Source organism: Pleuronectes platessa, chromosome 5 (genome assembly GCF_947347685.1).
Source record: "Pleuronectes platessa chromosome 5, fPlePla1.1, whole genome shotgun sequence".
In the NCBI taxonomy this organism is placed as follows: domain Eukaryota; kingdom Metazoa; phylum Chordata; class Actinopteri; order Pleuronectiformes; family Pleuronectidae; genus Pleuronectes; species Pleuronectes platessa.
The window spans coordinates 4,780,916-4,808,538 of record NC_070630.1 but is presented as its reverse complement, the minus strand read 5'-3'; the positions used below and the strand labels follow the sequence as shown (position 1 = coordinate 4,808,538).

General features: G+C 45.1%; 1 protein-coding gene across 1 annotated transcript; it reads left to right on the top strand.

Moving 5' to 3' along the window:
- Positions 1-371: 371 nt before the first annotated feature.
- Positions 372-26,598, top strand: foxo1a (forkhead box O1 a). The gene is made up of 3 exons (XM_053422498.1): positions 372-1,338; positions 21,850-22,041; positions 22,465-26,598. Exons 1-3 carry the CDS (start codon positions 712-714, stop codon positions 23,653-23,655), a joined length of 2,010 nt encoding a protein of 669 aa, XP_053278473.1. The 5' UTR covers positions 372-711; the 3' UTR covers positions 23,656-26,598.
- Positions 26,599-27,623: the final 1,025 nt, after the last annotated feature.

Genomic DNA, 27,623 nt, shown 5'->3' with positions numbered 1-27,623 from the left:
GTGCGACATCCTCTTTCCTTAACATTCAAGAGTGAGAAGTAACCATTAAATATAAATAAATATGAGATATTATCATATTCCATAGATAAAAACTGGGAATTAAACTAATAAAAGAACATAATGATGAATAATGATCATATTGCTGTAACTGGAAGAAGTAACAGGAGGACTGAAATGCTATTTCACCTAAAAACACAAATAGCAAAGATATAAATGATGATTTAAAATGTGAAAAAGTTTTATTTCTTAACATAATAAAAGAGTTTGTATAGTTTTATAAGACGTTTGCTCGGGAGGGGGGGGCGAGAATGGAGGGCGACGATTGGCTGTGCCGTGGTGTCACTCACGTGTGGGCGGTGTCAGCAGATGATACTTCCAGTAAAGTCGTGTCACGCTGTTAAACGCGCAGAATCAACAGACGCGAGCACAACATCACCGACCGATGTGAAGTTTTGTCTTTACTTCCACATGAGCGAACTTTTCACCGACACGCTTCTTCTGTCTGTGTTGTGTTTCTATCCGGGGGATGTAAGTGAGGAGCTGTCGCCCAGGAGGAGAACACTTTTGACGGACACATTCCCGAATTCTTCCACGTTCCAAAAAGCGACTTTGTAACTTTTTTCCCTCCGGAGTTTCAGTTCTGTCGCATTTTCATGACATTGTTACATTTTATCTAATTTTTTTTTTTTGTGGCTCCGTCACCTCTCGACCATGGCGGAAGCGGCCCCGCTGCCACACCTGGTGGAGATCGACCCGGACTTCGAGCCCCTGTCGCGGCCCCGCTCCTGCACTTGGCCCCTGCCGCGGCCGGAGTTCATCAACCCGGGCGACTCCAACACCTCCTCGCCGGTGCCCTCCGTGAAGCAGGAGCCCGCCGGCAACTCCGACTTCATCAACAACCTGAGTCTGCTGGAGGAGAGCGAGGACTTCCCGGAGCAGAAGCCGGTTCTCCTGTGCACCGACTTCCAGTGTCAGGAGAGCTGCGTGCACCAGCAGCCTCTCCAGCAGCAGCAGCAGCATCATCATCAGCAGCAGCACCAGACCCCGCAGCTCCCGCATCAGCAGCAGCAGCAGCAGCAGCAGGTGCCTCTTCTCTCCTCCCCGGTCGGGTCCTCGTCCTCGGCGGCCGCGGCTGCAGCTGCCGCCGCTGCCCAGAGGAAGAGCAGCTCCTCCCGGCGGAACGCGTGGGGGAATATGTCATATGCAGACCTCATAACCAAAGCTATCGAGAGTTCCCCCGAGAACCGACTCACTCTGTCGCAGATATACGACTGGATGGTGAAGAGTGTGCCGTATTTCAAAGATAAAGGAGACAGCAACAGCTCTGCAGGATGGAAGGTACGTGGTTCAAGACTTGTTGGTGCTTTTGTGCAGGAGATGCAGTGTGTTTAAGTGTGTGTGTTTTTGTAAGTGTGTGTGGCAAAGCTGTGCCACTTCTTGCACAAACTTTTCCAATAATGTGTGATATCGTCCAAATCTATTCTTCAACGAAAGCTATATGTTTAAATCCCAGTCAAATCTCTCCAGGGTTTTTTTTCTCTCCTGCACTGATTTGTCTCCATCCTCAACTTTTTTTATTCCTTCACCACAAACTTTTCTACACTGGAATGATACGAGCATCATGCATGAAGAGTGACTGTTCATCATTCTGGCTCCTGATTCCTGGTCCTTTGTGAAAACATCTCTCCCATTGTCATCCATCCATCCATCCAGTTCATGGCAATTCAGATAAACTGTCCCATTGGCCACCGTGACCTTACACAGTCATCTGACCTCAGTGAGTCTGCTGACTCAACCGTCCTGGAGCCACCACTCAGAAGTGCTTCAGCAAAAGTACTTGGCTTAGTTTTTTATTTAAAAAAAAAGAAAGTCCAAGGCCACTCCGCAGTTTTCCCTGAGGAGGAAGATGCCCAAGAGCGTTCATGTGTCCTGGAAAGCGTCCAAATCATTACACAAGGGAAGGACTCAAAACGTTTCTGATGTGGTGTGACAGGCCCTCCCACTGAAACACTACTGAAGGGCGTAACCCTCCCTTCTGGAGAGACGCACAGTTCCACTGGTGTCTGACACTGAATTGATGACAGTCTACTTTCCCAGTGAGAAATCCCACTGAGCCCGGAGTCGCACAGTGAGAGATTTATTACGACGACCCCCCCCCCCCTCTCTGTTTTATGCCGTCTGGGGCCGCTGATGAAATTCAAAGCAGTTCTCTTTCTTCCTTCTCTCCAGTTGTCTCCCCCCCCCCCCCGACACTGCAGACTCCCATGTTTGATTCATGTGCTGAGAGATGAACTCATGTCCGTCACAGAAACCAGCAAGAACCCCCCCCCCCCCCCCCCCCCCCCTTTTCTTTTAACGGAGTCACATATAGACGTACAAAAAAAGAAAAAAACTAAACCACAACTTTTAGAATTTGCCAACGTTGTTTTTCAGGAGCACGCGGCTCCACGTTCACTCTGTTTACAAAACAAGAGCAGAAAACGTGAGTGTGGAAGTGTCAGACCTGTCAGTCAAATTATACGAGGGTGGAAACCCCCCCCCCCCCCCCCCCCCCCCCTTCAGTGTAAACAAAGCGGTCGCCAGGCAGAAGTGTTGCTCTAGGTGGTGATATCATCCAAGTAGGTTTGATCATGAGAAGAAAAACATCATCGCAATATCATCATATAGTTTTGTTGTGGTTTTTAGGTAAGAGAGACGTTAAACTTCAAATAGCATATCGGTCACACTTTGTGTGTGTGTGTGTGTGTGTGTGTGTGTCTTTGTTGTGTTCATCACAATATCACAGGCTTTCGTCTCCATTTATAACATTTTAGCGTGAAAAGAGAAAATAAGTTGTTTTCCAGTGAGAAGTGAATCTTCCTCTCTGGCTTTCGAGCATCAACAGAGAAAAATCTGAATTAAATTTGACTTTAAAATGTAGGAGAAGCTTTGGATTATTAATCTCTTTACTTAGAAAATGATCTCCTAAGCATTTTGGTGGACAACATATATATTTTTCTCTCGGCCACGTGATTGTCAGGAGTCACACCGGCCGCTCGTCAACCGTGACCCAACGCTGTGGTCATCACTTTGTCAGCGATACTCATTGGTTTCAGTGTAATTAAGAAGTTATTCTGTCGCCGAGTGTAGTTAAGACAAATGGCTTCAAGGTTAATTGTCCCCAGCATCATTAACTAGGAGAGTAGATCATTTACATTTCAAAGAAAAGAGGCACAGAGGCGAAGACACCTTCATTAATGCCCCTATAAATCAGAATTTCCTCGCCATCTCTGCGTCCTCTCAGCTGGTTGTGTGTGACTGGCGGCTCCGGGCGAGGGGCACTCAGCCACCGCCGCCTGGGCTCGCTGCTTATCCTGCCATGTTGGGGGGGTGCAGGCTGAGTAATGCTGTGGGAAAGAAAAGTGCCATTCACTGCTGCGAGGGGAGTTATTCATAGAGCTCCCCTCGGCTCCACACAGGGGGGCTATCGCACATTGTCTCCTCGGAGTGAACGCACTTACAAGCCGAGCACAGAAAGCCTCTGTTGTGAACGTGAAGATGTAAACTGGTAATTTGGAGATTTTTTTTCTAGAGCGACATTTTGTTGTTGTGTTGTTTCTTCCTTTAATGACCCTTTAAATGTAAAACAATTATTGAATCAATTAGTATTTAACTAATTTCTCTCCACACATACTGGAAAATTGTTTTTCCAGTAACAAGTCTGTTTTTTTCCCCAGTATAATAGTGATGCTGTTCATCCTCGACAATCCTCTTATGTTTTGTCTTGACTATAAACAACGACAAGTCAACCCCTCAAAAGCGAAACCCAAACCATTTGATCGCCCCCTGGTGGCCGGCATTTTCCTCAAAGATGGTTTCTGTCATTGTAGGTAGTTCTTATCATATTTTAAGATAATTTTAGTTATTTGATGATATGATCAACTTGATCCCTACACCCTAAACACATGTTGTCACCTGCACAATATGGCGTCGCCTGTATCCAGGATAGTTTTGCTCTTATACTGTGAGAGAAAGAAGAGACAGGTCGTCAATCATTATTTACAATCTGATGTGACATGACTGATCATATAAATCTAAATTAAGTGGCTAACCTTGTTTCACAGACGCCAGCTTTACAAACTGACTGGAGACATTCAAACTCTTCTATTCTCAACCACTGAACCCTCAAGAGAAAAATAAAGTTCTGTGGTTTGTGGGAATATTGGGAAGATGTTCACTGGTTGACAGTTAGAATATACAGGCTGATTATTTTTGACGTTTCACTATAAGACGTCGACCTCAAACGACAGAACCAGGGATCATTTCCCCCACTTGACTGATCTCACTGCACACGCTCTCCTGAACTGAACTAGCTGCAGCACATTAAGTTTTCATTCATCTTTGATTAAGGCTGTCTGCTCTGTAATTGTCGGAGGCCGAGCTTGTTTCACAGCGCGGCTGATCCTCCCCAGTTGGTCGTGTCGGAGCTGAGTCACGACAGCCTCCACACTTCTCAGGCCTTCTGCAACAGTGTGAATGTTGAGGACAGTTGTGCCAGGTGGGACCAGCTTGGAGAGGCTCTGCAAGGGGACTGGACACTGGCCCTGGCACAGGCCACTGTCCAACAGTAAGAGGAACAGATGGCACGAATTATGTATCACCAAACCACTCTTTCGAGCTGGTTATTTATTTCTAATAAACTCGTTTCAACTCTGCAAGATGTTGGAAGGGGCTGCAGCACACATGCATTAAAGTAGGACAACACACAGTACACACTCATCCTGGCCTGCCGGCCAAAATCTGTTCTTTCCTGTATTTCTCTACTATTCGTACGTCACCACCGGGTAAATATTTGGTTGCAGCAGGTGGAGCTTGACGGCTTTGAAGTCGGTATCGAGATCAATTCGGTCATAGGTTTGTCTCTGTACATGCTGCTCCCTTGACCCGAAAATTCCACAGCCTATGCTGGTAAACACTCCCACGGGTCTCAAAACAAACTGGCAGACAAACACGAAGGTTCCGAGCAGGTTGTACAGCGAGCGGTACGGGGGGTCATTACCATGTTCATGCACCCACTGACTCCGATCCCACTTCACTCGTACTGTAAACACGGAGGGGGTATCACAGGGGACGCTGGGATAGGTCAGAATGGGAGTGTTGGAACATGGGACAGGCCTCATGTCATGGATCTGATTGATATTCATGAGATTTCAGGAAACTAAAACTTCACATTCAAAATATTCAGGTCTGTGACTCCGATACAGAATCTACTGTTAGTATTATTTTAATCTATCTTGACACAGATGAGGATCAAGAAGTTTTACAGCATAATCAGCCCATCTAATAATAATACATCTAATAATAACAATGTCTAATTGACACATGTGTGTTTGATACATAGATTCATGTTTTGTTTCACAATATCATAATGTAGGAAAGTGCGCTCCAAAGTTTTTTTGGTAATGTCTGTTTGATTATTCAAGTAGCTGAAACACTTTATTATATTAATGCAAAATTAATGTAGATTTAATATTAAAGTGTTCTGGCTTGTGTTGCCAACTTCCCAGGCAACACAAGCAGAGATGTCTCAAGTGTGTATGACATTGTTATCAACACACAGATTTATGTGCTTTAAGCAGACGTGGTAACGTGGTAACCTGAACTAATTGTTCCCATGAATCGAGCTTAAAGAAATACAGAAGCTATAAGAATTAAGGCGTTAATCCTGAATGAGCACAAAGCTGGTTTTACTTGATCACCAGTCGCAAACTGCCTGTTTCTGTGGGTCTGAGTGTGTATTAGCTGGAAAAGGAGCTGGACAGAACAGCAGTCCTCCTGTTTCTACTGGTTCAACCCACACACACACACATCTCACCCCCCTGAGCCAGTTGAGGAGTCCAACCTTGGCTTTGCCCCAAGACATGAGGGGCAGCTGTGTTTCTCAGGCAATGAGACGCAGCTCTCCTCGCCCTCCTCCCCATTTCCTGCTCGCACTGCCACCGAACTCTCCCCTCCTGGTTTTCTGCCTCTGCACAAAGCCGGGCCGTCCCACACTTGGCGATTTACGACAGGGCTGAGCGGGACGCCCCCTCGGTCGAACCCTGCCGAGCAAACCGCTCACTGTCTTCAGAGGGGGAAAAAAAAAGAATTAAGAGATAAAGAGAAAGAGGGCGAGAGCAGTGGGGAGACTCGGAATGCTCTAAGTTCAGACTGGGTGACACTTGTTAGGAGTTGCATAACAAGACATTTACTGGAATCAGGGAGCCGCAGGCCAAAGTCTGGTGCCACTGGTTAGTCAGCGGAACTGTGAGGCACTGTTAGAGATATGTGGGATGCTAGTCTCCAGTGTGTGTGCGTTCATGTGCATGTGTGTGTGTGTGCGTGTGTGTGTAAGCACATAACCTGGGCCTCATAATTAAAGCCCTGCTGCTGGCAGATGCACAGACACAATGGCAGACAGACAGACAGGCCGACACAGGGAGCATTCCAGCACAGGCTTTTATATCGGTCCTTCTTTTTTTATTTTTTTATCGTGGCGTGATAATGTTCCTTTCCTTTTCTCTCCAGCTGATTTTAATCCAGTATTTCCTTACAAGTGGCCTTTTCTTTTTTTCACCCCCTCTGCTTTGCAAATCACTGGATGTGCTGAATCACCATGACTGGCACACACAGGGGTGTTAAAGAGCAGCTGAGTACTGATGAACAATACCCGAGTGTCTTTGATCTGCCATGTGTACGATGCCCTCAAGACACCGTGACTGTGTTAAAGAGTATTTTCCAATATCGATTAACATTTTTCCCTTTTAACTGAGGAATTGAAGAGTCAGGTTTTCGTCAAAAAAAAAGTGGAAATGCCCGTCACAAGTTTCTAAAAATGAAGGTCACCAAAGTTCAAAACTCAAAAACTAGAATCTTTTTATTTGCTGAAGTTTAGTTTGATCCAAAGTTTGTTTTAAAGCACAAGCTCAACAAGTGCGTATGTGCTTCAGGCTCAGCCTGTTTTGAAGATATGATGCAGATGAGTGGAAAAAAAATATTCAGATTTTCAAAGTGATGTAACCGAAGCCTCGCGGATTTCACAACACGCACGTTTGTTTCCCTCCCGGCCGCAGCGTCGACATTCTTCTTTTGTCATCTCGCCTCTTTTCCCCCTTTCGCCCAGAAACATTTTTAGGAAGTTAATCGCTGCCTCAAACCTCAGCAGACCGAAGGGAGGCAGCAAAAACAGGTCAGTGTGGCACGGCCGGGGATGTCACATGGCGTTTGAATGTTTACGTCTGTGCGTGGTACATGTGTGTTTACTTGTGGATCCGGCCATTCTGGAGCTATGAAGTCACATCAGTTTGACCTCAGACCGCTATGGACGATTGATTCCACGTGTGTGTGTGCTGCCTGGGTCATAGTTTGGCTGTAAACATTTGACTGCATTGGCCAGAATGTGGTGAAAGAAAAAACCAGTAGGCAACGACAAGAGCCGTGAGACGGATGGCACACAGGGGAGCAGGTCGGCCACAGGGGACGTTGTTAGTCCGTCTGTGTGGTTGTTGAAGAGGCTTCATAGTTATAGTCATATTCACTACAGGAAGATTGTGTTGATGCAAAGCAGCGAGTTTCTTTTTTTCACTTAAATAACGTGCACGGCCTCTTTAACATGTAAATAACTTTAAATCGTCAATAATTACGATCGCTGTTGCTACACACAACAAACACCCACAGTGTTTATCTGCTGGGGGTTGATTTTCTCCTCGGTGGTTCCAGTCCCTCTGTCAAACATTACTCACTCCAGATCTTATTTTTTTTTTTTCCAACACCAAGGTCTCGTCTTGGCCGCACCGATTCCGAGCCGCAGCGGAAAAGAAATAAAAAACATATTTTTGAAATTCTCTCTTAATAGAATTTACGATTCGGTGAAATGTTATGTAATGAATTCCAGTGTTCGTCATAGCAAGGACAGAAATTTGGTTCTATCATACAGATTGAATTTGAATTCGATTCCCTCTAAAAAAAAATCCCATATTGGATTATTTTTTATTTTAGGAATATTAGATAATGTTTTTTCCAGAGAGATCAGAGATAACATATTTTCATTTTATTGATACTGAGGCTGCACATTTTCTGGCGTCACGTTATGACGTGCATTGAAATTCTTGACCTTCAGTGCGTAAATATCTTTGAACCTTTGTGCTCTTATTGTTTTTTTTTACCTTTTACCTTTTAAAAATCTGAACAATCTTTATACAATATATAAATATGTAGTTAAACAACTTAACCACAGCATGATCTATTCAAACTGCAGAGGAATAACATCTCACTGAAGTGATATTTACATCCTCTTGTCAGTGACTCCTCCGGTTCCACAGCTGATGACTCTACACTTACAGAACCTTTATCCCACTAAAAAGGTCTCTGGAAAACCCCCCTTTCATTTAGTGAATTCAAACAAATCATGTCAAACGTCTACACTGGTGTTTAAACACCCACCTCATCACTCAAGCTCCGCGGCGCTCCTGCCTCCAGAGTTTTGTTTTGGTTGCGTCCTGGCTGTGGACCAGGGGACAGGTTGGCCAGTGGGTGTGTATCCTCCATTAACTGCACAAGGAGAGTAAACGATATGAAAAGATACGAGCGGCGAGTCGGTGCCCACACAGGGCGCTCTACGCTCGAGTCGAGAAGATGGTTGACATCCAGCTCCACTGTCAGGTAAACAGTCATTTAGGGTGAGTCACGTTGTTTTGTTTTTTTCCCCCCGTGTGGGTTTGGTAGTAGCGGGACGGGAGCACGTGATCGTCTCTCTCTGGGCTGTGGGTTCGGCCCAGGCATGGCGGTTTATGTTCACAGACTACACTGTTGCTCTGTCTGCCGTCTCATCTTCTCATCAGTGGGAAAAACTGTGAAGAAACAAATCTCCTGTGTGGTGAGCAGGGAGACCTCAGCATTGTTTCGGGGGGGGGGGGGGGGGGGGGGGGGAGTTTGGTGGCGAGAAGAGGAACAGTCGTACGGATTCTAAGTTATTTCACCATTCCAGTGAAGAAGTGAAACAACTCGATGATTCTTCACACATTAAAAACGTCATATACCGTATGTGTGTGTGTGTGTGTGTGTGTGTCTGTGTGTGTGTCTGTGTGTTTATGTGTGTGTGAAGTATCTTTTTTTTTATGGGACCGCTCACCGCTGAGGGCCCCAAACCACAGGCATTACCCAGACCCACATTGTTGTGCAATTCCTGCCCTAAAGCGATTATGCACGGTGCCTGTCAGACTAGCCTGGCATTATCACACATGCACTCCCCCCCCGTTACATACATGAACGCTGTCTGGTGCTCTGTAGCTGCGTGGCATGCTGGGAATTCAAATGCGCATTCTAATGAAGAGTGCCAATATGACTGCAGCATCACACACACACACACAAACACACACACACACACACGCACACACACACAGCGGGATCTCCGCTTCTGTTGCCGCAGGAACTGATAGTTTGTTTTCAAGGTCAAAGTGCGTAACCAAACCGCCCTCGGGAGTGTTCAGTGTGCAGGTTGCATTGGAGTTGCGACATCGAAGCGCTATTGTGTGCGTTGTAAAGCGAGGCCCTTGGCTGACATGGTGTTCGTTAAAGGAAAACACCCACCCCCCCACACTCGGGGGAGAGGAGGGGCCGCGGGCAGTCGGGTTTGAGTCCGCGAGCTCTTTCCACAGGGATTCAAACATATAGTTGTTTTTTTAATTGTCCAAACTAGATCTCTCTCTCTCTCTCTCTCTCTCTCTCTCTCTCTCTCTCTCTGCAATATCCAAAGCAAGTATGAAATATTGTTATTTTTGCACCTTTAAACTGAAAGCTGAGAAATGCAGTTTGTCTGGCTATTAATAGATTGAACTTAGATGAGCTTTACAGTCTCAGTGTGGCATCTCGAGTTTTCAAGAACGCCGCCTCATTCAGATTCCTGCCCTGAATTCGAGGAACTGTCGACTTACACATGTAGTCTGACGTGGACTCGTTTATCTATGAATGACTCCTTTATGGTCCTGATAAGAGACAGATAAGAGAGAAATGAATGGAAACACTAGATGTGGTTCTGGCAGAATCTAGAATCATTAATATACACTTTTCCATCTTCTCAGCCATTGTGTATAGCGCTTATCCTTCGAGAGTTGTGTGTGTGATCTCCAAAAACATATTCACACAATTGGGTCCGCAATTTCAAACCGGGACATTTAGAGGTTTATTCTTGACAGCCGTAGGAGTAATATGAAATTATTGGTAGGTCCTGGACTTCGTCGGCCAGGATCTACACATTCCACATCTTGTATTCTGCAATAATATTGGCGCTTAAATATGGCTGAGTTATTAAAATCTGTCTTTTTGCAACTCATCACTTCTCTCCGGCGTTCTTGATGACGAAAAAGACTCAGAATTGCAGAAAGACTCCAACGCAGGAGAAATCATTCATTTAAATGTTGCAGAAATTGAACGTATTCATTGTAATTATGCATTTTCATATTTCCTGCCAGAACATGCAGTTGAATTCAGTGGGTGTCTCTGCCCCATCTGCTCCTCTGCGTCTTACGAGAGGCGAGTTTCAGCCCGATAGGAAGTGAGCGCTCTGAGAGCCGGTGGCGCTGTGCAGCCACACGGTAGTGATGTCATCAGAGTCGGGGGCTTCTTCCTCCTCCAGCGTTCCCTTCATTTTTTTTTTTTTCATTCTTCCGCTTCCCCTCAGAGTTGGGAAACAAATAGCTGTTGTTGGTTTTCACAACTTCATGGGATCATTTCACCACAACCCTCATATTGAGACACTGTGGTAATTACCCTGTGGTTCCCTCATAATCGGATTAATAAATACTGTATGGGCTTCAGTTGAATGGAGCCAAAGTCAATGCTGTGTGAGTGAGGCTTTGGTTTACATCTCCTGTACGGCTGCCAGCTTGATAATGGCCCCTCTGATTGGGATGCCAGGTCCAGGTCTTGGTGCCCTGGGTTTAATGTCACACTTGTCGTCTACTGTTCCTCACAAATATGCTCACAACTGGTGATAAGGGGGTTTCCTGATAGCCGCTGGAGGAGAGATTGAATGTTGAGCTCTGTAGTCACACAGACTCATCTATTAGTTCCAGAGGAAATGAAAACACCCAGCGGCAACTTTTTAGGCTTTTGGTTTTGTTTTGTGAACACTGGACTTTTTCCAGGCAGCGAAATGAACACATGTCAAATGGGAAGCTGATAAGATGAACGATTCCTGAGAGTCACAGACAGGGAGACGGACAGACTGTAATCATCAGGCCGATAGTGCTGGTGTAACAGTAACAAGGACAAAGAACAGCAACACTGGTGATCATTTAAAAAGAATAATAATTCATGAAGGTTAAACAGACCTATATGTTCATGTTAAACATTAGTTCAGCATTGAAAAAAGATAATTTTGATGATTATTCCTGTTTACATAACCATGACATAAGAGCAGAGTCCATTAAAATACTCTACCTGATAAAATCTCTGACATATTATGTGTTGCTGTTATTTCCTTTTCATGATGAATTCATGAAAAGGGCTACTTTGTGATGATGGACTATATAATGGCTCCGTTATGTCTCAGAGAGTTTCTTTTTCCCTCTGAAGATAGTTTGTATTTGTGGCCGAGATTGAGTCCAGCTAATTTTAGAACCATCAAACGGGTAAGTACATCACAGCTTGATTTTTTAAACCCGCTTCACGGATTCTGGACATATCCAAGGACATTTAAAAAGCAGAAAGATTTAAAAGCCCAAATCATTTCCCTTTGTGATTTACCCACAGTTCTTCACTTGCAACCATTTGCTGGCTCTGTCTCTCACAATACAAAGCAAATTGCAATGGCAGAGGACATAAAGCAACACAAAGGAAGCATTCTGACCCAATCTGATACACACACCTCATTAACAAGTGCTCATGTCATAGGGATATCCGAAAATTGATAGTTGTATCAGTACCCTTGAATCCACACAACTCTTTCAAAACAGAGCAGGCAACCGAGGCTGCTGCACACACACACACACACACACACACACACACACACACACACACACACACACACGGTGCAAGTGGTAGTTCAAAATGACTATCAAGGTGACAGAGCAGTGGGGTGAAACCTTTCATTTAGAAACTGTTTTGACACACTCAACGGCAATGACGGCAGCCTGTCTGATGTGAAGAGCCGTCGCTACATTAACCCAAACAAGATAATATTCGCCCTTTATGAAAACTGTTTGTGTGGAACATCGGCCCAACAGATGCCAGCTGTCGCGATACGCAAACAATAACGGTAACATATCAGGATGTGTGCGTTTTGGCGTCACATCGTTCATATGAAGTCGTCAATTTCTAAACTCGCTCACCCTGGATCCTGTGTGCAGATCCAGATGCCTGTCTTTGTGCTGCTCAGGATAAGTTTCCTCCGTCTCAGGTGACGAGCTCCGTGGCACCGTTTGCACTCTGCAGGCTCGGAGGATCTGTGTCAAATGCTAAATGTATGTTTTTTTTGTTGTTTACTGTGCCTGCCTTCAGATTTGATGTCAGACCATAGACTGGTAATAAAAATGGATGATGGATCACCACTTCCTCCCTCTATTTAGAAACTAAGCCCAAATATCCCTCTACTTTGACTTTATATTTGGTCCAAGCCCCGTCCACTAACCTGGAGGAGGCCTTTACTGCAGCCAGTCAACAGGGGGCGATCAAGACACTTTGGCTTCACTTTTTGGGGAGGCGCCAGGTTGGACTTCCTCCTACACAATCTGTGTGTTGGACTTGACAACATGTAAAACAAGTGCCGTCATATTTTTCTTTTGGCATCGAGCTCCCGTGACATCCCCATTCATGTTGTGTGGTTACTATAAAACATTTTTTTTTATCTCTTACTCATCCTGCTCTTTCAGGGTCATAAAACAATCCTGTCAAGATCAGATAAGATATTTCTTTATCAGACCCAACCCGGGGCCATTTGCTGGATCGCAGCAGTAAACGTGCAGCTATTTAAGCGAGTGAACATTTATTGTTTGGATCAGCCATAAAAACACTTCTGGGATATCCCCGCGTTTGCCAGGTTGAACTGGGGTAACAAGCTTATAAATATAGCCGCCCCCAAACACTCGCCTCACCCTCCCTTCCTGCAGTGGTGGGTCAGGCCTTTGGACGCAGGCCGCCTCACAGGCACCCAGCAGCGGTCCACACACTGCAGCTTTATCCGGGCCGAGCAGGCAGCGGCCCAGCCCAGCCGCTCCGCTGATCACAGGCGAAAAAAACACCCCCGCTCCACAGACACTGCTCTGTGCATTTACAGACGCGCATTGTGTTGCGCATAGCGACACATGCACATATTTTAGCATGGTAAGCTTTGCCAGCACAACCCGGTCCCTGTCTGTACACATGAGCTACGTGCCGCTGCAGTCTGAGTCAGGAAATCAGCGAGCACGAGAGAGAGAGAGAGAGAGAGAGAGAGAGAGGCAGCTCAGCGCGTAAACACTGAGCTCCGACTGCGGCTAAACATGCTGCTGGGTCATTATTTCAAAACTAGGTGCAACAGTTTTCATGAACAGCATGTGTTCAGTGGGAAATAAACACAAAACCTAACGAGAATCACACAGTTGTGCTCAGCCGAGGCCTCCCAGGTCCGGTGACGTTGGATGAAAGAGTTCAAATCTACAATATTATACTGTAAATAATGTTTCATATACAGAAAGAACAGTTTTTTTCTTTTGTAAAAGTACATTTTTTGCCCTAAAATGTGGAAGTTTTAGAATATTTCAAAGTTTAGAGCTTTTGAAAACAGGTTAAACTGTTGTACAATGTTGAGTGTTTGGTTGGGAAAGTATTTTTTGGAGAAGCACTGAAAGTATTTAAAGTGTCGTGAAGTGGAACCATGAAAAAAGAGTCGAAGCGTCAGTCGACACTTTGATGAAAGCAGTTGATGCGACAGTTGAAAGTTAATCACGTCCAAAAGCCATATTGGATTTTAAGTTTCATAGCCAAGAAGAAGTAGTAGTAGTAGTAGTAGTAGTAGTAGTAGTAGTAGTAGACTATTTGACGACTCGATTATGTCTCTATAAGTTATAATCTATGATCAGTCACTCGCCCGGTCGGCCAATTTTTTCTGTCAGAGGGAATTTGTCCACGAGTCGGGCCACGTGCCGGCCAAACTGAAGGGAAACAGCAGGTGATTTATCATTTTCTCACCAGGTTCTGTTTGTTTGGATCCATAACAAGGCCAAATCTCAAGTGGGGTCACTTGTATCTCTATAGATGTACAGTTAGAGCTGTATCTGCTATTGTAATCCTGCTGGAAAAGTCTACCTGGACGAGAGCCCCTCCTTCCTCCTTCCTCTTGTTTTGCCCTGTCAGACTCCAGAGTTTTGATTAGGAAGTGGTGGCACTTGAACCCGTGAGTCCCTTCACGTTGCACCTTAGCAGGGCCTTCGACTTTCTGCGCAGAAACCAGAAGCATCGGTGGGATCGGTATCAGGACCGGCCAGCTCTTCCTGTGCGGACACAATGCAGCAGGAAGTTCCCTAATAGCCCCTCCACTCCGCTTACAAATCTCACACCATCATACCGTGAGGAAAGAAGGTTTAAGTGTCAGTTGGCTCTGCTTCTTCTCGCCATATGCACCAAACCACTCGCATGGCTATTCATCAGTTGTCTGTAGGTGATCCCCATTCGCTCAGGCGTCCACGTTCAGTTGTGTGTGTGTGTGTGTGTGTCTGGGGGGGTAGGGCAGTCGGTTGCACTCAGATTCCTTGCAGAGGATCGTGAAAAGGAGATCCTGCCAGGAGGCCGTCAGTAAATACATTTGCAGACAGATTTTGCTCCTGCATGACTTGCGTTTTCTGCCTCCCCATCTGTGCTTTCTAATAGTCGTATTTCTCAGCGTCTGATAATGAGTGATCTCGAAGAAGGTACTTTGTGGAAGTTGTCGCCTGCGACTCGCGCTTGTAGAACTCTAAAGTGAATCTCGGGAGCTCCACAGTGAGAGCTCTGTGTCCGCGGCCCAGCGCTCTCCCCTCTCCTCGTCAAATTGAATTATTGGAAGTTGACGTCAGCCGGTGAGAAAAAGGACTCTTCTTTTTTTTTTTCACTGCAACACGAGTGTGCGATCAGCTGTGGCGAGTTGTGGTTGGTATGATATCGCAAAAGAGCAAGAAAGAAACGTACGAGAGAGGAACAGGAGACTCACAAAGAGGCCGGATGGGGCGAGAGGGCAGAAACAACCTATTTCTGTCTCGAACCAGATCCTAGGGTCAGTTTCCATTTTTAATCTGAGAGTTTAAAAAAAACTAATTGTGGTAGAACAGATTTCTTTTTATATCCCTGCTAACAGTGACCTGTTTATTCCCCAGCAGCCAGACACACCTGAGGTGCTGTGTTGTGTTGCTTTCTCCCAGCAACGTTAATGACAACAGTCATTTTCCTATTTTTCTCCAGGCTGTTTTAATCAAACCTGCCGTGTAAATAATGACAAAAGGCCCAAGGTTTTACATTTCCTGTGCCCTGCTTTTTTTTATTTCCCCTGCCTTTTATGATCATTGCTGTATTGACTCTAGTAAATAGGTCAGTGATTATCCCTGGCCTGCTCAATACTGGTGCTGATGATAACTTATCAAACTGCAAACACATGAGGTCATCACAGGCTATTTTGATTGCTCTATGAATGTGCTAATGTGAAGGTGTAATGCTTTTTTGTGCCTGTGTGTGTGTGCGTGTGTGTGTGAACAAATATGCATGAAGGTCTATAAATCCCAAAGGTTTCTTTGATATTCTGTCAGTTTCCTTTAATTTCCAATAAAACACATCACTTGAACTATCAGCCTGCAGATTAAATACTGGAAATATGTCCTATACAAGTCCAAACTCACCAATAACAAAACAATCTCATGAATCAGAAGGAACATTTAAGCTGGACTTGCAATTCATGACATTTCATCTTTTAATTATTGAGTGTAGGTATCAGTATATCAGAAATCCTACCTCTGCCTCACAGCTTTTTCATATGTAATTTTTTAGAAAATAAGGTTAGAAGGTTATTGGCGGTACTCATGTCTATGTACCGATCTGATACCAATGTTTTTAAGGTTTGTTAGTTTTCTCTTCTCTGAAAGAATTTTGACTTCATTTGCCAAAGTAAGGAGTCTAGAATGGCTCAAATCTGAGCAGACGTCTGATGTCATTCCTTCAGCACTTGTCAGGTCTTGGTTCTCTGTGCTCCAGATACTTTCTCTCTGCACCAAAAACTATTTAAAGTGGAGTTAACTCATGTTATTCGAAGCCGAGAAGACATGACTCTATAAAAATAACCATTACCTCTTGCTCATGTCTGGGCTGCTCTAACTCCAGGCAGTATTATTATTTTGGTCTCATTCTATTGAAAGTTTACCACAAAGCGCCACCTTTAGCGAACCTGCTCTTATAATCTGATGGAATCGCTTGTAATCGGCCTCTGGATCATCGGAGTGCCTCTGACTCTGAGTGAAGAGAAACCCTCTGTGAGCACATCTTTTGATGAGTCTGTGATCTCAGTGATTGCTAGTCTCCCAGCAGGCCGCCATCTCACCTGGAGCTGTGTGCTCAGCCCCAGCTGATGTTAAGCAGGCAGACCTGCTGAGCTGGTGTTAGCCTAATAACAGGTTTTACACATTTTCTGTCTTAACCGCGCTGCTCCAACTCAGCCGGACTCAGCACAAAGCTCCAGACATAATCAAGCTTCAGCTTTACGGCGACTTACTCCGGCGGTTAGAATTAGTGCTGTACCTTCTCTATAGGTCGTCCTCTCTGCAGCCGCAGACGTTACACAGAAAATAACTACTTACGCTGGAAGAACACACCTACTGCGCAGGCTGAGTAATGAGAGGTGAGAACGCCTGCTCAGGACAGCACCGTTTCTCTAATGAGCTCACGGGAAATAGTGCAGGCAAACCACTTTTTTTTTTCTTCTCAATTTCATCACCTTCAGATCTCTGATAAGTGCATGTGAAACTGCTCAGAGAACCGATGGCGTGTGGGTTTGAACCTGCTGCACGCTCTCGGTCGGCGAGCAGGGCTGCAGACTCGTCATACCTGTAGCTGCATGGCCTTTGCAGCTGAGGTTTCACTTGTGGCTTTGCTCGATTCACAGCAGCCCTGCATGTAGGTGGTGTTTCTCCCTTCTGGGGCTTTTTTTTTTCTTCTTCTCATTAGATCAGTTGACATTTGAGCGACTCTGAGCGTGTCTTCAGTTTTGCTGCAGGTGGTTGGCTACTGTTTTGCAAGAGAAAGCAGAGGAGGAGTGGAGAGAAAGGGAGAGGAGATATAAGGTGAGATGGCAGGAGAGGATAAGGACGAGAACTACAGGAAGGAGCAAGACATACGGAGGGGGTGAGAGGAGGACAAGGAAGGAAACAAGATGAGGGAGAGATGAGAGGACGGAGGGAAATTATTTGCAGAAAGGAGGAGACAGGAGGTTAAATGACAAAAGATGTAGAAGGACGGAGGGGACATAAGTCAAGGCAAGACAGAGAGAAGAGGAGGAGGGAAACTGAATGAGGAAAGGAGAGGACAAAGAAGGAGACAAGGGGTGTAAAGAGGAATAAAAGAGGGAAGGGACAGGAAAGGGAGGGAGGAGACGAGAAATAAAGAGAAGCAGAGTAGGAAGGAGAGGACAAGGAAGAAAAATGAGGAGGAGGAAGAAAAACAGAGGGGTTGAGAGGAGGACAAGGAAGGAACAAGATGAGGAGAGGAAAGAGGGAAACAAGGTGAAGAAGGGAGAGACAGGAAGTGAAAAGAGAGGAAAAGATGTAGAAGAAAGGAGGTGAAGGCTAGGGGAGGGAGGAAACTGAATGAAGAAAGGATAGGACAATTAAGGAGACAAGGTGAGAGAAGGCAAGAGGGAGGCAACAAGAAATAAAGAGAAGCAGAGTAGGAAGGAGAGGACAAGGAAGAAAACTGAGGAGGTGGAAGAAAAACAGAGGAGGTGAGAGGAGGACAAGTGAGGAAACAAAATGAGGAGAGGTGAGAGGAAAGAGGGGAAACAAGGTGAAGAAAGGAGGAGACAGGAAGTTAAAAGAGAGGAAGAGATGGAAGGAAGTAAGGAGAGAACAAAGAAGGAGACACTGTGTAGGCAGGGGGTGAGGGAAGGCGAGAAGGAGAAGGGAATTAAAAGAGGGAGGAGACGAAGAAAGGGAGGAGAAGCAGAAAGGGAAGGAGAGGAAAAAAGAGAGGGTGATGTAGCGAACACTGTCGCCTTTCAGTGGAGCTGCCAGTGAGGGAGTTTAAACCAGCACAGTGTGTTCTTTACTGGTCCGTGCCCACTCTGTCACACACAACCCGTCTTTCTCTCTTCCTTTAAACAGCCACCCCCCCCCACACACACACACACACACTCACACTAGCCAGACGCACTGCAGTCACTTGTTGAGTTGTGACGTATCAAATCGTGTAATTCATTTTCAGCAGTGACATGACAAAGTGAGCATTACTCTCATTGAACAGATATAGTGTGACATCAGAGATTAGCGGCTGTTACTAAACATAAACTGCACCGGGGGGTGGCGGCTGAAGGAGGCGGGACCGGGACGGGGGGGGGGGGGGGGGGGGACGACGGGGGGGGGCGAAAGGCTAAATTTGCGGCGTCCACTTGGCTCACGACGCTGCGGCTCTGCATTCCAGACCTTTTTTCACTGCCTACCCCGACCGCCGCGTATCCTGTGAGGCAGGAAGTCAGCGCTGCTTCCTGTCACTGTCCGCTTTCATGTGGTCACTTCCTGGTGTTTTGCCAGGGCCGCTGCAGCTCTGTTGACTCAAGAGAGCGGAGGTGGTGCTCCTGGCGGCGGGCTCGGGCAGAGCAGAGAGACCTCTGCGTGTCGCCGTTTGTTATGATTGCATTCCTGAGTACAAAATAGATATCTTCACACAAACTATTCATTAGTTGCGAGTGTGTCAATATAGTTTTGAGCTCCGAAAAAAAGTGTCTCCTTTTATTCTGTTGCATTTTTTTGTGGCGAGCTGCAGGAGATTTTTTTTAAACAACACAAGATAGGATCGTCCTCTAGCAGCAGCAGCAGCAGCAATCAGAGCTGGGTTGTGTGAAATCATGGGTTTTGTAACCTTCCTGAGGAATGTTGATTGTGATGGCTGGCTGGCTGGGAATCCTGACTTTACTGTTTCCTAAGAGATACTAACAAGTTGGCTGTGATTACGATTGAACTTTGCACACAGTGATTAGCAGGAATGTTCAGATTCCTGTGTACTGCAGCCAGAGATAAATCGGTGTCGCACACAGTCGCAGGATCCCAAAAAAGAAACCAAAAAATCGAATAAGTCAAATATGTCCCAAAAAAATAAGGAAGTTGTGTGTGTGCGAATGTGTGTGTGACCATGTGCGACTGTGTCCTTGTGCGTGTGTTCCCAATCGCGTGTGTTGTCAAAGCACGATGTCGCTGGCTGCAGTGGAGTGAGCAACAAAATCAACTCAATACTGCGCTGCTGCTTGTCGTCCTGCCATTCCACTAAAGCCATGAGTTGTCACTCGCACGCATGCTCACACACACACAAACCCACACACACACACACACTGGGACACAAGGCTTTTGCATTGGCTGCACCAGCAGTCACCCTCAGCCTGGCTCCCCTCCCAGCACACTGAGTTCTGGTATTTCCCATCAGGAGCACTTTTTTTAATGACTCCCCCCTCGTGCTTCCTCTCTCTTTTGCATCAGGACTTTTTGAACTGGGGCTTCAAACGTGGCGGATCGTCTGTAGCATCGGCCGTAACACAAGCCAAAATAGAAACCAGAGCCTCTGAAGCGGAGTTTGTCTTTGTCGCTCCTGTCATCAGGGTGATGGAGGGCTGCAGCAGGACATCCCGGCGTCTGCGCTCACATTGCAGTCATTCCTCGTTGCAGCACAGCTGAAATTACCAGCACTCTCAGCGGTCATGGGAAAGAGAGGCTCATGACCAGAATTTACTCCTTCGCCTTTTGTCATGACTGCCGATGTGGGGCGGGAGGAGGGGGTCGGTCGGGCGGTGGGGGGAGGGGGGGGGGGGGGGCATTTGCTAGGCTAATCGGGGAAAGGCCTGTCACCTCCCTCAGATCATGCAAACGAGCCCGAGACCATCGGCTGAGGCGGTCGGGTCATTCGATTCCGAGGTAATATGATTCTCTTGTGAAGGGCCAGTGTTCAGAAGAGCCCTCATGTGCCCTAGAGCCTGAGGTCCTCCAGTGGAGAGAGGACAGAGGTGGACAGAAGGAAAAGTACAAGGAGAAAGAGGAGGAGGAGGTGGAAGGAGATATGAGAAGGTTTAATGAAAGCCACCATCAAGAATTATCCATTTTTCTCAGATTTATGTCATTTCTCACTATTTATCTGCAGCTTTTTAGAGTTTCTTGAAAATCAACATTTATCTGATTCACTCTTGGGAAATTTGTTGAGATAAAAGCAAATCGAGTATGTCCTCATCTGAAAATGTAATCTTAAATGCTTTTCCAATGGCGACCACGTTTAAGACGCAACCCTTTGATGATGTCATCACTTCCAGCTTGAGGGGCACAGCTCTAGACATTGGGAAATCGAAATCTCTCAATTTTGGATTGCGACAAAACAGGAAATTTAATGACATCTGCGTAACCTTGGAAAATTCCAAGGGCCGAACAGCTCATCGATTCGTTTTTTTGAAAATGTATCATCAATTAAAATTAGTCGTGGCGTAGGTCAGAGTCAGATGAGACTTCAGAGGAGGAGATGGAAGAGATGAGGAGAAGCTGAAGTGGTGAAGGCTAAGCTGAGGGCAGACTGCAAGCCAGATGTGAAGCAGTGACTCACCACAGGAATAGGCTTGATGACGTGAGCCACTATGCACGCTAGGCTCTGTGTGTGTGTGTGTGTGTGTGTCTTAATGTGTGTGTGTGTGTGTGTGTGTTTGCCGGGAGTTCCAGCCTTTCCTCCAAAACAACAAGCTCTACGCATGCACATCGATGTCTGGCCAAGGCTCATTACTTCATGTCACGGGCCCGGACACAAAACAAGCCGGGGCCATAACGGAGGCAGAGTATAAATTATTCTTTGAGGGTAAATGGTCACTTTAAAAAACAGTTTTTTGTCATGAGTTAAGAGTTTTGAGGCTGAAAAACAGTCGGGTCTGATCAGCGCTCTGTCCCGGTACACTAGCGTCAGTTCCAGTAAAGTAGGACAGAGTCGGCAGCGTCTCACTTTCTGTGGTTTGCTCAGCAGACGTTCGCTCAATATTCTCGCTCTTGTGTTTGCAGTGTTTTAATAATGCTTCACTAGCTTCCTGCACAAAAATTAGTTTTTCCACTGGGGGTGTCACCAAGCAACGTGAGAGTGCAGAATTTCCTCTGTAAGGAGGAAAGATTAGTCTGTTTCCTACCTTTTGATTCTGTGCCGGTGCAGACAAGACGTGTAGTCGGCTGGAATGTGAGTGTTGGTACAATGGTGTTTGACAAAGGGCCCCTCTGTTTTTATAAAGGAAAATAAAGGCCCACTTCTACGGAACGTTTGAAGATAAGAGCGTTTTTCAGTCTAATCCTCTGTTCAGGAAATATTGCTCATGGAGTCAACTTCTTAACACCCATTGTGTTGGGTGTTTGTGCACATGTGTTTCTTTGAATGGCAAACGGCATTAGATTGTTGAGTGACCTTAATATCTCCTCTTTCTCCTCCGTGAGTCAGCTGTCAATACGAGCATGTTTTCGAAGAGAAGAGAACCACCTGTACATGGGGGGGGGGGGGGGGGGGTGGGATTTACACCTGGAAGCTAAAGCAGATCTGAGGTGTTTCTGGTAAAAGGGCAAACACAAATCTCTCCATTTGTCCTGTGCTAACCCAGATTTGTTCTCATCTGTTTTTCTGCAGAACTCCATTAGACACAACCTGTCGCTGCACAGCCGCTTTATTCGTGTCCAGAATGAGGGAACGGGGAAGAGCTCGTGGTGGATGCTGAACCCAGAGGGCGGGAAGAGCGGCAAGTCCCCCCGGCGCAGAGCTGCCTCCATGGACAACAACAGCAAGTTCACCAAGAGCAGAGGAAGAGCAGCAAAGAAAAAGGTAAACAAAGAATCCACTTATGCTCTTGTATTCAGGGAAATTGGATATTTGTTTTAAACCATACCAGGGGTTTTTCTCCACTGTGTCCTCAAAAATCATTTTTAGCATGATTAGCATTGGATATAATGCTGAACTCTTCAAATATATAGACATATAGAAACACATGAATATAATTAAAAGCTACATTGTAATTCCTGACTCTTAAAGCCGCAAATAGATTAACAAAGAATGATCCTTTTGTGTTTGGTAATCATATCCACATGCGCATTCATTGTTTGTCATAATCCTCTCGTCTGTAATCATCCTCTGAATAGTCATTCTCAAGCATTCTGGGTCTGTTATTTGACACGATTGATTAGATGTTTTATTCCGAGTGGTTTCAGCCTAAAGCATACGTTACACCGTCTCCCTGTCTCCCCACAGCTGTCCCTGCAGGGAGGCCCTGACGGAGGCGCAGAGAGCCCAGGCTCCTACTCCAAGTGGCCGGGCAGCCCTAACTCCCACAGCAACGATGACTTCGATGCATGGAGCAGCTTCAGGCCTCGGACGAGCTCCAACGCCAGCACTCTGAGTGGCCGCCTCTCACCCTTCATGCCGGAGGATGATCTCGGGGAGGAAAACGTGCATATGGGCTACCCAGGAGCCCCTGGCACCAAAATGACAGCCACCCTGCCCAGCCTCACGGAGATGACGGGCTCTCTGGGACACAGCTCTGAGAACGTCATGGAGAACCTTCTGGACAACCTGAACTTGCTCTCGCCCAACAACTCTCAGGTTGGAGGAGGGGCGACAACCCCAGGCTCCTCCCAGTCCTCCCCGTCTCCCATGATGCAGCCAAGTCCTGGGTACCCCGCGTACAGCTCCCCCAGTATGGTTTCACAGCCTCAGCAGGATTATCGCAAGTGTGGTTATGGACAAGCGGGTATGAACGCCCTGTCCTCCATGTCCCTGCAGACGCTGCCAGAGAGCAAGCCCAGCTTTGGACCCAGTATGGGCCAGTACAGCTGCCCTGCAGGGCTTCTGAAGGAGCTGCTGACATCAGACACGGACCAGCACGGAGATCTCATGCCGTCGGTGGACACTGTGGTGTCTCAGTCCAGTGGAGGCTGCATGCTGCCGCCGTACAGCAGCAGTCAGCACGCAGCCAAACTCATCGGAGGAGGGAACGGTCACTTGCACAGTCTCTCTCACTCTCATCCACACAATGTGCACAGCCAAGCCCCAGTCACGTCACAAGCTATGAACGGCCGCTTGCTCATGTCCCTGAGCCACAGTGGGGGCACCTCACGTTTGCCTACAGCCAAAATCCCCATGCAGATGCCGTATGGCCTCTCCAGCCACCTCAGCGGGGGGGGCATGCCCGGTGGCTTCTGCCCCCTCAACACCAACGGATACGGCCGACCAGGCCTGCCACCACCCTCACACCCGGAGAAGCTGCCCAGCGACTTGGACGACATGTCCATTGAGAGGTTTGAGTTTGACATGGAGACCGTCCTCCATGACACTCTGATGGACGGGGACTCACTTGACTTCAACTTTGAGCCGATGGTGACCCAGCAAGGTTTCCCCCACGGGGTTAAAACCACCACACACAGCTGGGTAGCCGCAGACTGAAAAGAGAACAGTCCTGTTCATCTGGATCATTGTTGTTGTTGCTGTTTGGATGTTAAATCCTCGTCCATGTTCGATCATCACCTGCAGTTTTCTAACATCGACTTTTCTGTTCCAAAAAGACATTTTTCTGATCATTTCCGTGATCTGCTGAGGACACAACTCCCGTAGGGACCCTGAGCTGAAGACAATAAAACCAGGATTCATTTTGAAATATCATAATATTCTGTACAAACAAAGTGCCAAACATTTTTGCCTTAACGTAAGAGCCAAACTGAAACACACCTTTCACTCACCAAGGCTAGAAATAGAAACTGCCAACTTCATCTCATCAACATCAGCAGCAGCAGCACAATCTGTGGACGTGCACAAGCTCATACCATTCTGTTTACTGTCTCCACAATCAGCCTTGTTGTATGTGCAGTTTAGTGATAATTGATCACCACTACGGGCAAATTATGAAGGTAATCCGGCTCATGGGTTTGTGACCTGATATGATTTAAAGTGAGAGAATTCTCAAGGGATCCTCGGACGATGTTACATAATGTCTCGCTTTGTTATGGCCTGAATGTACATAAAGTCGTACAAAGTTTGTAAAATCAGGTCTGTAGTGTATTTTATAAGACTGTAAATAGTGTTTACAGAATTGAAGCAAACATTCAAGGCAGCAGGAGTGAGCTCACACACACAACTGGATCTGATTCTTTTAAAAACACGCGTCAGGTGTTTGAGAATCCTTCTCGATCAGGCTGTAAATGGAAATAAACTCAGATTTCTTGTACATATATTAAGAATGTATATTAAAAGTACGTACTAGGTGTTTACTAGATTTAGTATATATATACATATATATATATAGAGATATTTGACGTCTAAATTATTTGAGGTTAAGATAGATTTCTGCTGGTGCACAACCTGCACTCAGACGTCAAAAATAGTTCTGAGACATTTGTCACTCTGACCCTTAATACCACAGGGGCCTATTTATTGTGCCCAACAAAGTGGATATCGACTGCAGGCTTGAAGGGTTTTATGTTGTAAATGTCTCCGGTCCAGTTGATACTCAAACCCACGAGAGCTGCAGCGAATTCTTGATTTCCAGTTCCCTGCTTTTACAAGAAGAAGAAGCGAGCGAGGGAGTGTAGAGTTAGAGACATTGTTTTGGTTCCCGAACGCTTTGTGAAACGTGAGCAGGTCGAGGCAGGTTCGATAAAAGACGTTCTGAGTCCGAGACCTGCTGGAGATTGTCCTCAAAGACACTGTGAGCAACCAGCCTGTCCCCTGTTAAGTTCCAGAACTTTTTACATTTTCTTATTTGTCTCAGAACGTCCGCGTGACTGATTTTTAAATTAGAACAGTATGATTCCTTCTTAACAAGACTCCACTTTCACTCTGCCTCTACCTCTACCTATCTCTGTCTTTTTAAACATTTATTGGTTTAAACATGTGATAGCCTGATAGCTCCGAGCGACTTTTTCTTTTTTTTAACAAAACATCTATTTTGATTAGTTTATGAAGTTTCCCCTGAAAAGCGCTACTTAGATGTTAAGTATTTTATCTAGCTTGTATATTTGCATTTTTCGGACCTGCTTTTCCCACTGTACTAACAATGAGCTTGTAAGCCAGTCAGTGACTTATTACGTGGCGACCTTAAGTAAAGATGGTATCGTAGACGTGAGTTCTCACGAGGTCGACTGGCGGAAATACCAAGTGGCTTAGAGATAAACTGAAAACTGCCTATTTGACGTTAATCTTTATTGATTCATTCACTCAGAAACCACAGATATCAGCGTGCGTCAGTTCATGTGCAGTCAGGGACGGTGTGCAGGAAGTCGTGCTGCCACCTCCGACCGCAGGGGAAAGCTCCTTCCTCAGCTCGGGTGTTTGGTTGAGATGAGAAACTTTGCAAAACCCCGGAGCTGCAGCAGCACATGATCTGAAACAGGTTCGAAGTGACGCCTGGGAGCGAGAAGGTTTACGAAGAGTCAAATGAAATTCTTAACATTTCAAAAAAAGGCTCTGCAGAGGAGCCGTTAAAGAAGCTGCTGTTTGGCTGTGGTGCCAGGTGTTGCCTTTTCTTACCCAAACATGCCATAATGTACTATAGCCAAATTTGCCTTTTTGAAGTTAAAGTGATATATTTAGCATTTTTATCATGTGATATGTTCAGAATTCTATATATATATATATATATATACATATATATTTGTGCCGGTCACTCAAGTCAGGATAAACTATAATGAATCCATGTAGTCAGTGTCACAGGGTTCATTCTAAAAGTAAAAGAGCTGTACTAAGTAAATTATATCTCTACATTTTTGAATTTTTGAATCTATGCATTGTATTCTTTAATTTTATGTTGCTACTGTTATATTTTCCTTTTTCTTTTGAACTTATGACAGAGATATTTTATTGTAACATAGCGCTGTGAGATATTATGGTGTTGTTGTTGTCAAAAGTCTATGTTCCAGATAGTTATATGGGAAAAAATGAAGTTTATTTAGAAGATAGATGCTGCAGTGATTGATAGGCTAAGCTTTTGTAAACTGACATTGTTGTATTTCTTGTATTTAGCTACAGTTTTTAGAAAATAGCATCAAAAAAGCAAATTACTGAAAAAAAAAAAAAATGTTAAGATACATTGCATTTTTTTTGAAAAATGAAAAAAACACAATATTTAGTCCTGCTCAGAATGCAGATTCTGGACCAATTTTTTTTGTAATTTTATGAATAGAAAGATATTGCACTTTTACACACATTTTATAACAAAGTGCTCCTCGAAACAAGAGGAAGAATACCGATACATATTTTAAAATAAAAATCTGTTACATTTAACTTATACAGGAGTAAATTGGAAATATGCTGTGTGATTTGCAATCAATACGAATATGTAACTTGTTCAATATTAATGTATTAAGACCTGAATAAATGTACTTCTGTGTTCAATTACGTGTTGATCTGTTATTCAACAAGTTGATGTGAAAACATCTGAGAAAAGAGCTGCTCTGCAGGAACAGACCTTCTGTCACTATTGGATATAAAGGGCAGTGAAATGAGCTTGAAAGTCATGAAAGTTAAAAATGATATTAGGGGGTGAAACTTTTCCAATACAGTTATATCAGAAAATATATAAATATATTTAAATCCGTTATCCCTAAGATGGTTTTATCAAACCCTTACTACGATATTTTTTGACAGTTTAACCATAAACTTTATTATAAATAAAGTACAACAGAATATATAAAACTTAATTGTTTACGTGACATGTTTTCTGCATAGTTTACTCTGTAGAAAAAGTTTCTATATATTCTATATCAGCTAATTTAATTGCAAATACCAATATGTCTAATTTCACTAGTTTAAACTGAGCCAACAATTCGGCTCCTACTTTTCCTCTATCTCTGTTGGTTACAGAGGCCTCTGGACTTAACCAGCGATTCCCCAAATAAGTTTTTCGTAGCTGGTTTACACTCACAAATATTATTTTATACCTACACCTACCATCTGATTCAGTTTTTCCTGAGTTGTATTCTAACACAAACTGTCTTTGGCTTGGCAGAAGATGGTTTGTAGGCTGTCTGGCATGAGGTCACACCTCCTTCCAGCTAATAAGGCAGCTGACAGTTCTAGGTCAAAGTGACTTATGTAGCATTACAATACCTTCAGTGCATTTAAGTCTACCAGTATAAATGTGGGGGACTAGTAGCATAAGTAGCATAAGTGGCAAATACAATTATAACCTATAATCCCATAAGCTGAAAATGAAAGAATGCAGAGAGTGAAATAAGTAAATATTCCTCCGTCATCTTCCATTCTGTCTCCATGCTTAAAACCTGGAAAGTGCACATGAGGATAAAGGATCCCGGAGCCGGAGCTACGAGCCATGTGCAGAGGCTTGTTTTTGGAAAAAGAGTGAAAACTCTACTGGTGTGCTACACTCCCAGTTGCTGGCGTCTCATTTCTTCCCTCCA